This window comes from Lampetra planeri, chromosome 11, assembly GCF_965212315.1.
Source record: "Lampetra planeri chromosome 11, kcLamPlan1.2.h2, whole genome shotgun sequence".
Taxonomy (NCBI): domain Eukaryota; kingdom Metazoa; phylum Chordata; class Hyperoartia; order Petromyzontiformes; family Petromyzontidae; genus Lampetra; species Lampetra planeri.
In genome coordinates this window covers 5,962,768-5,976,003 of record NC_136117.1, presented here as the reverse complement: position 1 = coordinate 5,976,003, position 13,236 = coordinate 5,962,768, and the positions used below count along the sequence as shown (strand labels likewise).

Sequence of the window (13,236 nt, the reverse complement as noted above, 5' to 3'; positions counted from 1 at the left end):
TTTTTTGTTAGTAGTATGTAAATTTACATTACTGTAAGACTGTACTGTTACTGTATTGCTTATGTTACTGTGCACTGAAAACACTTATTTTAACAGAAGATGTCTGTTTTGTATAGCTACCTCTGTAAAACAGAAAGCACACATTTTATTTTTTTATATTTTATTTATTCATTTTTACAGAAGTTGTAGCATATTAATTTTGTAAAGCTACAGAACTTGTTCGACTCAATGTTTTGTAAGTTTGAGCCATCTGTTTGTTAAGGTCTGAAATAAAACAAGATGAGAACTTAAATATTCCCAGCACTTTCTGTGATGTAGTATGCTTGCTTATCATAGGAAGTAATAAGAAATGACTCTTTACATTAAAGTAGTAGCCTAGTGAATAGGGTGTTGGGGGAATCACTTTTTTTTCTCTTTTTCATCAAACCGCAGTTTTTGCAAGTTCCCGCAATTTTTGCAAGTTCCCGCAATTTAATCGCATAAAATTGCATAAATATCCCGCATATTCCATCGCATTTTTTAAGAAAACGTGCCGCATAATCAACGATTTTTGCCCGCAACAATCACCAAAAAACTCCGCGTTTTTCTGGAGGGACTGGCTATGAACCTAGCGACACGAGTTCGATTCCCGCTCACGGCCAACACCAGTGACGATTATCTGAACCGGTCCTGGGCCTCCCCTAGGTCGACTCAGCCTGAAATGAGTACGTGGTGTGTAAACATCGCCACTGGGGAGACAAAGGCGGTCGGGCGTGGTGCTGGCCACCCACCCCCTCGTGTACTGTTCCGGCCTTCATAGGTGCTCGCTAACAGCACTTGCCCCTACAGTCGGTTAAGGCTATACGGGGGATCTTTGTTTTGTGCATTACAGTGTGTGTGCGTTTAGTGGTGCAGTATTGGGAGTAGTGGTGTAACTGTTTACGCACTATTCTTTATTCTCAGTTTTCTGGGTTCTGTTCTTGCCCATGGATAATGTCAGTGGCAAGTGATAGCTAAATATGTCCTCTCCCTCCCCTGAGTCAACTCAGCACTAAATGAGTGCCTGGTACTATGTGAAAACAGCACTTGGGAGACAAAGGTGGCCATTCACACCCACTCCCCTTGTGTGCTTAGGTGGCATTAACAGTTGCTTTCAATTCGCACCTGCCCTAGCAGTCTGTCTTTCTGTGTGTGGGTTGATGTAAATTTAAATTTGGTGGGTACCAGCCCAGCCACGAGAAACACACTCTTGACTTTCCACAGAGTTGTACATACTTTATTGACCCTAAAGTATGATGGGCTGAGTCAACTTCCAGCTCACAACCTACCAAATGGTAGTCGAGTGCCCTTATCGCAGCAGTACCACGAAATGAAACGTAGCTCACAGCCGAGCCCTTACGGTGGAGACACACACGTGGGTGTCTCATGCAATGCACTGATGGACATTCGTAATAATTTACAGCACTTTGTCAATCCATGTAGGATATGAACGCCTGCCCATGCTGTGTGGGTAATGGGGGATGGTTGGTGAAGAGAGGGCCAGGATCAGTTTGGGACACTCACTGACGTTAGCCATGGCCAGGAATCAAACGCGAGCGGTTTCATGGCGTACTACACGCACCACTGCACCACCACTTTCCTTAAACCAACAAGGAAGTGCATGGTTAAAGCACTTCTCTTTACGCAGATGTAAGTACTTTTCCCCCCTGCCCCCTCCTCTTTAGGCCCCATGCCTTCTTCCGGAGACAGGTTTGGGAATTGTGAGACTTGGAAACTTTGGACTCAAGCTGCGTTGTTGATTTGAGCTAGAGGCAGCATGAGTGGGTAGTGGTGGGGGTTGTGGAAGCGGAGGGGGGGGGGGGTCCAGCAGTACGTAGTGGTTCGTGGGGGCAGCAGGCAGTCGTGGGTGGGGGCAGTAGGCAGTCGTAGATGATGTTACCTGAAAAATTCTCAAATCTTGCAGATACTTACCTGGGTTTTATGTCCCTGGCTATTGCACATGAGGTTGACGCTTTGCTTGTGAGATTATATATGTTAAAGTTACGTTCGAATGTGTGTCCGTGGCAATCTAGTGATGTCACTAATGTCGATCCCATTAATTTTAATGTTGATGCAGTGATAGCATCAGAGCTTACTGTGGTTGGACACCTGACTGATGTGAAAGTATGTTTTTATTTTAAAATAATATCTAAAAACACGTTTGTTTTAGGTTACAAATTTACTTGAAGGAATTTCCACCAATACACTTATTATTATTAAACGTATTATATATTCTTAAAACTTGCTGAAGTAGTATTTGTACAATGTCTGGAATTCTGCCAAGTACACCCCTATTCCAGCTGTCAGATCAGGCTTTTAGTGGCATATGTATTTCTACGTGTGTGCGTAAATCTGATACTGGGCCCTCCGTAGGTCAACTCAGCTGTAAAGGAGTACCCAGTGCAGTCTATAAACATCAGCACTGGGGAGACATGTGGATGGACTTGGCTCCGGCCACACCACCTCATGCGCCGTGCCGACATCAATAGATGTTCACTGACAGACACTTGACCTGCCGAAGGGCGCACGTGGAATCACTGTCTTTGTGCGTGTGCGTCACAGGTCACCTGCAGAAGAGCTTCTCGTTGTAGCTGTCATTCTCGGAGATCGTGGAGAGCAACGTGGTAGACAAATGACCACAGGCCAGTGCAAGCCCTGAAGAAGAGAAGGCCTGTCAAGGCTTCCCGATGGGCCTCCCACAGCAACTAAGGTAGAGGCACTGTCCCACATCAATATCATGTCTATAAATCACATAAAGATCATTGCATAAATGTTCACCCAGTAAAACAACACTGCGTCTCAAGAGCATCTTCACAGGTGGCTTCTGTTTGAGATGTTTGGCTGGTTATTTTTGTTTCCGTTTTTTAGAGCCGGAAGGAAACTGGAGCGCCTGGAGAAAGCCCACACTTACTATTCAAATTTTTACAAATCACACGTGAACTTAAATATCACTCTTCCTAATAAAAACAAGCTATGAGGCAATTGCTGGATGTTAAAGACCCAAAGCCAGAAGTGGAAATTCTTCATTTCCAGTCTGATGATTGCTGGGGAATTTCAACAAAACGGTACTTGCTTTATTGGCGATAACAATAGTATGGCTGAGTTGAACTCTAACACGTGTTGTACTTTTGCAACCTGTGCGATTATGATCCGAGTGTTCTGACCACAAAGTTACCCAGTAACCTACTTGCTACATAGCCCCTCACATGAATAAAAGTTCAATCTCTTCATGATCGACCACACCACCTCTATTCCAAGCATGGGTTTCAACTAGACATGGCTAAAAACATACTTCGGTGGAATCTCAAATGCATGTCTAACGACACATACACACTGACTTCAAATAAACTTCATGCAAAAACTTACTTTGCTCGGCCACTGCCAACTCCAGCAGTTTCTGTGATAATAGAAAAACAAAATCAGTTCATTGTATTGTGGATGTGTTTGCAAATGTGAAATGAGAAATTATGAACAACAAATATGTAAACAAAAATTAACGACACGACAGTAATGTGAATGGTCTTTACACAGAGTTATTTTCAACTCTTAGGGTTAAGCAATTTTCATGAAAATCCTAAATAACCCTTCTTTATATTATGACGTTAAACATTACAAAACAAGCAATCAGAATGAAAACCGATTCATGAATAAAATTGCTTAATTTAATCTCGCATCAATTTTTTTAAATATCTATCAAAGTTAATTGTGCTGCTTTTCTATTGGCTGGGTCAGGACCACGTGGCTTGTGTCACATTATTAGTATTGCAGTAAAATGGTACGTTTGCATTAATATTCCACTGAATGAAAAGCAATTTGTGCAAATTTGAAACTGTCTTTTCAGAGTTGCATTTTAATGCGAAATGTTTACTTTGCGCTTTGACGTGTTAATATTTGTCGCTGAAAATATAATGACACAAAATTACCCTGGGAAGATGGCTAATCTCCGAAAACTATGCAAATAAATAAAAGTTGCCCGTTTAGATAATGTATGCTTTTACACGCGAAAAGGCAGCGAAATATATAAATAGTCGCACTGGTACGAGGGAACAAATACACAATTGTTGTAGCGCTGTTGAATTGCAATAATTTTAAATGTAGCTAAAGGCTCTTACCTCCAACGCAGCTTTGGATTCATTGATAAGGGTCGTGTTGACTTGCCTCTCCTGTTGAAATATGGGGTCGTTGTCCTGAGCAATACAAATGAGTTGTAAAAAGTAATCAATTTATTATCCCATACATCAAGAATGCATTCTTCACAGTATGATGATGAGTGCACACCAAACGTCACTCCTCGACCCGCACTCAAATGCAATCGCAGCGTTCATAATTCATACTCTGCTCGCTGCTTCTGCAGTCTTGAGATATGGCCATATGTAGGTAATCTCCAAATCCACATTATATTATAAGAGAATTTCATTTCATATAAATCTGCTCATTTTTGTGAGAATATCAAAAAATCTATTATCTCGCGTACACATCTATATATGTGTATACATTTTTTTTTTTATAGAGGAGAGTAATTTACATTCATTTGGAAAGTAATCAGTGCACATTAAACACCGTTTCTTATTGATAGGTATTCATGCCGGATATGCAATCCATGGTTTTGTGTACGGGTTTGATGGATCACAAAGATTTGATCGTGTCAATCACTCCTGACTCGCGAGACGATGAGGTGGCCGATGTGTGGCAGTGCAGTAAGTTTGCTGATCTATCCATATGGATTTTAAATGTGTGTTTGGTTTACTCTGAATGCCTGTTTCCTGCCACACACACACACAAAGTAAAGGATTGTCCTTCAACCCAATGCAAGAGCATCCTGAAAACAAGTATAACCCGTAAAAACAAAGTTTTTCACTATAAATCCTTTATATGCGTGGCGGCTAGAGTCCTCTCGTCCTCTGGCTTGAGATGGCTGCCACCTATGGGTCAGATGATTGCATGGCACCATTAAGCAATTGGTAATTAAATATAATATTTTAAGTGTAAAATTTTTGAAAAAAATGTTCACGAACATTAATTGTCACGCACAACGAGTCTGTGTGGAAAATGTCAGCTCGATTGGATCACGGAAAGTGGGTTAAAAAACGACCGAAAGATTTGCACGGTCGTAAGCAATCAAGCAAGCGCGCAAGTGAACTTAATAAAAAGGATTTAAAAAGTCTTGAGTCTCGGCGATGCTTTTTTTGTAAAAGAAAGATTCGTCTTCTTGCAAGATTGTTTAAATTCTTAATGGCTGCGCTTGAATACTGTCCAGGCCTATGCATTACCTGCAGATCGTTATTCAAAGACGTGCTCTGTTTATCTGCATTCTACCAAAGACTGCAAAATCACTGTCTAGATTTGAAGCTTTCGTGAATGCAAGGATGCAAACTGTTTTTTTTCACTGTCTAGAAGTCTCTTCCTTTGGCAGTTTCATACACTGCTGACATCCTTCCCCTGTTCAAATTCAGGCTCAAGGTTTTCCTCCACAGCTGACTGTGTGTCTGTCTACGAAGTGCATTTCTTCTCATCTTCACCATCCTACCATCTCGTTTTCCTCTCCGCCCTGTATTCTCCTACCGCTCAACTCACTCCCCTCCTGAACAGAGAACCCTCCATGTTTCCATAGCTACACGGAGCAACGTGCACATCCCCCCCCCCTCTATTTGAGCAGCATCTTGAGCGGCGGTCCCATATCGATTCATCTACATTGTATCGTGTTATATTCTGAACTAGTTGAAAAAATTGATCTTCTTGACCAGCCAGCCAAAAATGCAACGCACACGTGGCCGATGGCTGTGAGCATGAATAAATTGTCACGTCGCATTAAATTGTCCGTTCATCACGATTAGGCAATGAATCAATTCTCCCGCTAATCAATTTTATCATGCCGACATTGCAGTGATGAATCTACACACCGCTCAAACTAATCTTCGAAGCCATTGTATCTTGGGGTTGAGTTGAAATTGGTTGGAAAGAGGCGGTGGGCGGTGGCGGGGTGTACCCGACCGCGGGGAATGAATGCACGTAGGTGACTAAAGAGAATGCGTTTGTGCAGGTTTTGTGCGTGGTGTCAGAAGCCTCTCTCACAGGTCACGTCCGTGGGCCGTGTATTGGCGCACAGGTAGAATTATTTCGGATTTTCCGTTGCCAGTGAGCAACAAGTCTGCAAATGTTCACCAACCGTGTTGCACGTCTCCGAATAACCCTCTGCGCTATTACCCTGCTGCCACCCGGTGGCGTGACTGCCGTACTGACACAAGCGGGCACATCATTGACGCTTTCAAGCCTGGTATTAAAACAAAAAGAGAGGTTGGTTGGGTACGCGTTCAGAATTACTTTATAAGTCGTGGGAAATGCCACTGAATCTCATATATTTTGTTCGGGAGGATATTGCTTGAGAATTATCGGCAGATTCCTTAAAACAGTGAAGTTACTATAATTTAGTTTTATTGTCTTATCTTTTCATTTATGAAGGAAATAAGGAGTAATTCATTTTTGCTTTTTTTTGTTTAGGCCACGTAGTAGTATTAATGCCAAAATTCTCGTCGTTAGCCCTCCACCACCCAACAAGATGGTCACCTTCACAAACATATCTGTTGTGTTACCATATCGATAAAATTCCGACCAATGAAGCTCATCTTCTCACGACTGAATCAATAATTAGTTGCCATTTGTAATGCACAATTCATCCAAGGATCTCAGTGCGCCATGTATAACGACGTTTCAAACTGCTTTGAGTTTCATTAGGTAATGAACCCAGAAATCAAGTGCTAGTTTTTTTTAATTATAAAAACCTACATTTTAAGTTAAATAACGAATATCTTGTGCATAGACTACACATATTAAACCTGATAATCTGGTCGCTGGAATATATTGTCAGCAACGCAACTATTTACTTTAAATCCTTCATTCTCAGTGCAATATTGATTATAAAAGCTGAAAACAACATGTGTGTCCTATGGTAGAGGCACACGGTGCATTATGCGTGACAGCGAAACGCAGAATAAGTGAGAAACACATTGATTTGTTTGATCGTCAATCATATTTACCTTGTGGTTTTCTTTTCTCATTTCTTCCATTGCCAGTGAGAATTTGCTGAAAATGCCTTTCCTGGTTTTTGTCCTTGGCGTTAACTAAAAGAACGAAGATCAAAAGAGGTGCATGCGGAAGTGAATATTCCTTAAAATGAAAGAGGCCCTCTGCCAGCAGAGATATGACCGCTAAGTGAAGGGCGGCTTATATAATTCACAAGTGCAATGTACTTAACTAGCATAGGTGTCTGTCCAGATGGTGTTTTATACTTCGCAGATATGAAATACTGGACACATTTTACTGCTGCATTTTAAGTTTGAAGCAAACCACATTTTTCAATAGCAAATCTGTGCTCATAATGTAATTGGGCTGTGCTTATTTCAATTGATAGCTCTTTTCCAGTGGAAGATAATTCCACATTCATATGGCAGGACCTAGCATTAAGGACGACCATTGTTGGCTATCCACAAAGTGATCCTTATTTGTTGATTCCAGAATAATGATGGGCTGAGTTGATCCTGAACCAGGATTAGAGCTCATTAGTCCGTTTATGAGTCAAGGACTCCGCACAGCACAACACAGCATGGCACATCTGGATGGGTAATGTGCAAGAATTATAATTTTTTTCAAAATCGAAAGCTAATTCTGGTCTATTGAAACAATTACACATTTTACAGGTTAGTTTTATTCCGTTCACTGTCTAAACCCGAAAGGGTAATTGTCATGCGCGTTGACAAAGCAGATTTTTTTTTTTCAAAATGCATATAAAATAATTTTACCCCAGAGGAAAGACTAATGCCTAAAATTTGAAGCACAGCAGGAATCAAATAACTGAGTCTCATCATCAGGATTGGCCCTTGGAGATGACAACACAGTCTGACTTCATAGATCATCTCAATAGGTGTCTCTGCCAAAGCCCAATTATTTGTCTTGAGTCAATATCACGTCTGTCATTTGTATTTGCTTTGTGATCCATGTGGTCATCTTTTTTTTCTGTCAGTGTAATTCCAAACGTACACTTTCCATTCATATTGCACTTTCGCCTTTTGTTCCATTTTCTTTGTCAGCATCCACGTTCCGGATCCATACATCATAGCAGAGGAAGCACAGGCTCGTGTTGCTCCGTGATGGGTTTTACATCGAGCAGTGGACTGAGTCTGCAGTCTAGTTCAAGTTTATTTTGTTTAATCAGCTGAGAACTCAAGACGCCAGGATAGTCACTTTGCAAGAGTGACCTGGGCAATGACACCGACTAGTAGGGGGCGATGATTGCGATGTCTCGTCCCAATTATGTAATTTGCGAGTGTTCCAATTGGACCCCGACACCGGCACACAATGGCCTCCCCTTGCGAACCACATGAAGGGATATATGCTTGGTTCTTTCTGTAAAGTCACGTAGATAGAAAATAAAAATAATGAAATATAATTAAAATGTTTTTTTCTCAATGTATTATTTACATCTTATTTTATTTTATTATTTTTATTTTCTATCTACGTGACTTTACCGAAAGAACCAAGAATATGTATTCCTGCAGTCACGAAAGCTTTAAGTCAACACATAAAGGGATCTTTAACATCCACTGTGAAGCAGATAGCTTGTAGTATCCTTTCGGTTATTACACCCGCAGTAATAACCAGGGCGGCCGCTAGATTCGAACCGTAAACACCTGCAATAAGCGGCAAACGCGCTACCGCTAGGCCACATCACCACCCTAAGAACCGTTGCTATTGGCATTAGTGCTGATGAGTGCCCGTGCACTTACATCTCTCTGTATCAGGAAGCTGCGCAGGGCAGGGTTGTGGCCCAAGATGGGATGAGACAGCACAGCAAGGACGTAGTTCTCCAAAGCCCTGCATTCCCTCTTCTTCTCATCTGCCGTGAACAGCTCTCCTGTTCCGCAGAGCCAGCCAGGCATCCATTAAACAGGAGACCAACGGTAGTTCTGTTACACGTGTACATGTACAGCCCTGTTGTCATTCCACTGCTGGATAAGGGCCTGCTCACTCTGCGCGGGTCATCGGGTTATTGTGATTAGGCTGCTTATATATTAGGGTTGGTGAAGGTGGGGAGCATAGACGTGGGAACATAGTGCAATACAAACATGGATTTTGCTGCGATGCCCTTTGATGCCAATTCTGTAGCCTCAGTGCGAGACTCAAGCGTCAATAAATAAGGTGGCACACGGCAGCGGTGTCACAAAATTATGTTATATTAATGATTGATCATTGTTTTTTTTTGGCCAGACAAGATTCAACTGGGAATATGCCAATTATCCTCATTACATGTGGGGTATTACCAGTGTCTGGAGAAAACTTGTAAAAAAAATAACAGACAAAAACACTCAATATCCACTAAACAAAAAAATATTTTCAATCTGTTTAATGTCACAAGAAAAGCCTCGATGGAATCTGATTTTGGATGTTTTGTCAATTCCTGCTCAGTGTATTTGTGCATTTTGGAAGAATCTTGAGAACCCAAAAGAACGAGGGCGAATATCGCACAATCTAAACCCAGGTGCGTGAAAACAAATACTATTTGCTGTGCTCCATTCTCATCGCTTACAAGTGGGTGTTTCGTGTCAGCTCCATCTCTGTGCAGTCCACCGAACCGTGCATCCCAGTACATTTCATCAAATACATGCACTCACACCACATCGCCACATTAACGGTATTACACTGTGCTTTGTGGTTTATTTTGTTGTGCAAATACCAGTTAGCGTGGTTGACTATGCGTGGTTAGCCATGTACGGTGCGAAAGAAGTTCAACATACATCCGTACATACCTTTAGAGCGGGTATCAAACCAAATGCTCTAGGAACTCGGGCTTTATTCGTGAACATGTGCACACGAGCCACAATGTGCCACACACACGTGCGGTCATGACATGCTCCAGCAGCATAAGCGGCTTATTGCACTCTATTACATTGTGCCAGTGGTTTGTGAGTGGTTAGGGGGCTGTGAGGGTGTAGCAATTGTATTGACGTGCATGTAGCCGCCATCTATTGTACAAGCAACAAGAGCTGCTTTTGTAACCTCACGGGCAATTTGTTCAGTGAGCCGGAGCCAAACTCTAACAATACAAATAGCATTGCCTAACGGCAGGAATCGGCATTTATATTGTAACTTACAGCGGCAAACTACGTCAAGAAAGGGTTTTCCAATTGAACTAAGTACTAGGTTACAAAATCTGAAGGCCATGAGTTTCAGGTGCTTTGATGAAGTTCAACCCCAGTGTTCATGTAGCCTTTGTTATAAAATGTTGCTGTGAGGGGCATCACCCCACTCGCCGCCACCCCCCCCTGCAGTCACTATTAATGTTACTAAATTATCGTTAATGTCATCTCGCCACAGTCGGTCACACGCTTGGGTCTTTGGTGGACGGTCAAAGTAATTGTCGTTTTCTTTGGGTCTTTCGGTAAAGTCACGGAGATAGGTTCAAAGAAAATAACAAAAAATCACAAAAAACTACGACGTTTCGATCGCAACACAAGCGTTCGTCATCAGGAAGAGGGGGTTAGCTTCTTCCTGATGACGAACGCTTGTGTTGCGATGGAAACGTCGTAGTTTTTTTTCTTTTTGGTTATTTTCTTTGAACCTATCGACGTGACTTTACCGAAAGACCCAAAGAATATGAATTCCTGCAGTCACGAAAGCTTAAAGTCAAGTAATTGTCATGTTAGATGTTAATTCGAACATGGTCATAGTTGACTAAACTAAACTGAAATCTATAAATAAACACTTTGCTGATGAATATTTTCGTCACTTATTTAACAAAAGAAGCACTGATCAGGGACTGGCCCCTGTCAGCCTCTGCAACTAACAGAGAAGAGTCGTACTCCAATGCTTATATAGCAGATACTCCTCACCAACCAGCAGAGACAGGTAAGGAGTTCCAATACTTTTATTCCACCTTCTCCATCATATACAGCTCCCTCCTTCATCCACAGCTCTCTTTCCCCTTCACTCCTGCTGATGTCCCCTCTTATCCACGCGGCCCCCTCTCCCATTCCCTCCCCTCGTCCCTGTCTTCTCATTCGCAGCCACCAATCCCCTCTCTTCATACCTCTGGGCTTATACCGGTCATACCGATTGGTATCGGGGTGTATGGGGTAGGGAATGCCGATGTAGTGGAGACCGCTATAGAGGGCTGTCACACTTTAGCAAGGTGACTCCTGAATTCAATTGTACCCACGTGGTATACAGTATATCATAGCCCTAAGCCATTGTGGGGCTGACGTCACTACACACACATGAACCGTGATCTGTTCAATGCCTAAATATATCTGCATTGTGTTGATAGAATCTGACAAAGGAAGGTATGCTCTTCAAGATTAAATGAATGTACGTACTGTAGCATTAAGGGTTTGGTGTCATGAAATTACTTCAACCTAGAGACAGGGTTGGTGGATCATCTAGACATGGAGGGATGATGTGTGAATAAGATGTATTTTACGGGGGAACGAGATAGTGCCTGCAGGTGGCAGGAGAGTAAAATATATTATCCAACGATGTGTGCAAATCTTGAGAGGTATCCCCCCTGTAACATGTGGGGGGTTTTTCTGCACATGAAATAGTACTGGAAAATGTATTGTTGCAATCGAAACGTCGTAATATGTTATTTTAATTTATTATTTTATTTTTAGACGTGACTTAACCGAAAAGAACCAAAGAATAATTCCTGCAGTCACGAAAGCTCCTAAATTAAGTATTGACAAAACTCCCTTAAAGGTAGCTCTCCTGCTGACCGAGATCGCGTAAAGATAAATGTGTCATTCAACCTGCCAACAACCGTTACAACTAGCGCCTGATGGTGCTAGTTGTAATTACTGGTGAAACGTCGTACTCGAATTGTAAATGTTGTGGGTTTACTCTCAAACACAACGGTGTGCTGTACTAGTAACAAATTGGCATGTTTGGTTTATAGGACAAACCTTACTAATTTGCTGTGGCGGGTGTGGCGGGTTTAACGACACATTTATATTAATGCGATCTATCCGCCAAAAAAAAAAACCTCTTGTGGATAATATTGGTCGAGAAAACCTACATGTCTATAGTATGCAATGCATTAAATACAACAATCGGTAAAAATACTATGTCGTTTTTTAAATAACAAATTAAAGTAAATGTCACCACTGCTATTGAGGAAGACGACTTTGCTCCTTTACGAACTCATCATTAAAAAAAGTGCACTGATGGTTGGAAACCGTGTATTTAACAATCTGGCAATTCATTCCAGTAAGAAAACCTCCATCCAATTATGTGCTTACACTTTAGACCCACACGCGCTAGCCACACTGGCATGTATTATCACATTAATAGGTACACTTTCTTTTGAACGTCTTAGTCATCCATGGGCATTAGTAATGAAACAGAGATAGTATCATTAGTATGGTTTGCGTTTTATTGTTGCACGGAAGCATGCCAAGTGTCATCAGCTGCAATACTGCCCAGGCACAGCATTCAGTATCCTATAAAACCCTTACAAACCATGGAATGAGTGTGCGCGACTATGTTTACTTTTTAATATTCTGCACTCAAAACCTATTGACTTGCCCCCTGTAGTGTAACACAAGCATGAAAATAACATATCTCGCCCAATCATACACATTCCCCATCACCTGAAAGAACGTGTGGAGGAGGAAAACAATAAAAATAATTCACTCAAATATGAATCGCCTGTTGTGTATGCATCTGACACATCTCCTGTTGGATTTGCAAATAGATTGTGGTATGTCTTCCCCACAACTGTGCGTGGCACGTCATGTGATTCGTCGGTAGTGGCACTAGGTTTAAGAAAGATAACAAATCCAAAGCCTAAGTATACTCAATTGAGCTCCGGATTGATGTAAACATATAGGTGCATCAATATCAGCTCAAGTTAAAATCCTAATAAACAAAAACAGATTCATTAACATAAACGCCAAATAATTGATCACGTCTCTATCTTGTCTGCATCTGTCATCTCACTACATCTCTATTTTGTCTACATTTCCCTCCTCTCATGATATCTATATCTCTTGTCTATGTCTTCTCAATAAAGTTTTTACCAATAAAATCCTTAGGGCCCCACAATGGGCGAGCACCACCACCCACTACTGATCATCGTAGTCTGACGTGTGTGTGTGATTTGATGGGCTTTAGTGGAGAGCGGCCAACACCAACGTCGATTATCTAAACCAGTCCTGAGCCTCCCCTAGGTCG

General features: G+C 41.7%; 1 protein-coding gene across 2 annotated transcripts in view; it reads right to left on the bottom strand.

Annotated features, from left to right (window-relative positions):
* LOC144721230 (sorting nexin-5-like) overlaps positions 1–13,236 on the bottom strand; it is a 61,066-nt gene that overhangs the window by 29,904 nt on the left and 17,926 nt on the right. For both annotated transcript variants that reach the window (XM_078598677.1, XM_078598678.1), the window contains exons 5-9: positions 8,799–8,926; positions 7,053–7,136; positions 4,131–4,205; positions 3,385–3,415; positions 2,586–2,673 (exon numbers count right to left, since the gene is read on the bottom strand). In XM_078598677.1, coding sequence (XP_078454803.1) covers positions 2,586–2,673; positions 3,385–3,415; positions 4,131–4,205; positions 7,053–7,136; positions 8,799–8,926 — 406 coding nt within the window. The remainder of the gene's footprint in view (positions 1–2,585; positions 2,674–3,384; positions 3,416–4,130; positions 4,206–7,052; positions 7,137–8,798; positions 8,927–13,236) is intronic.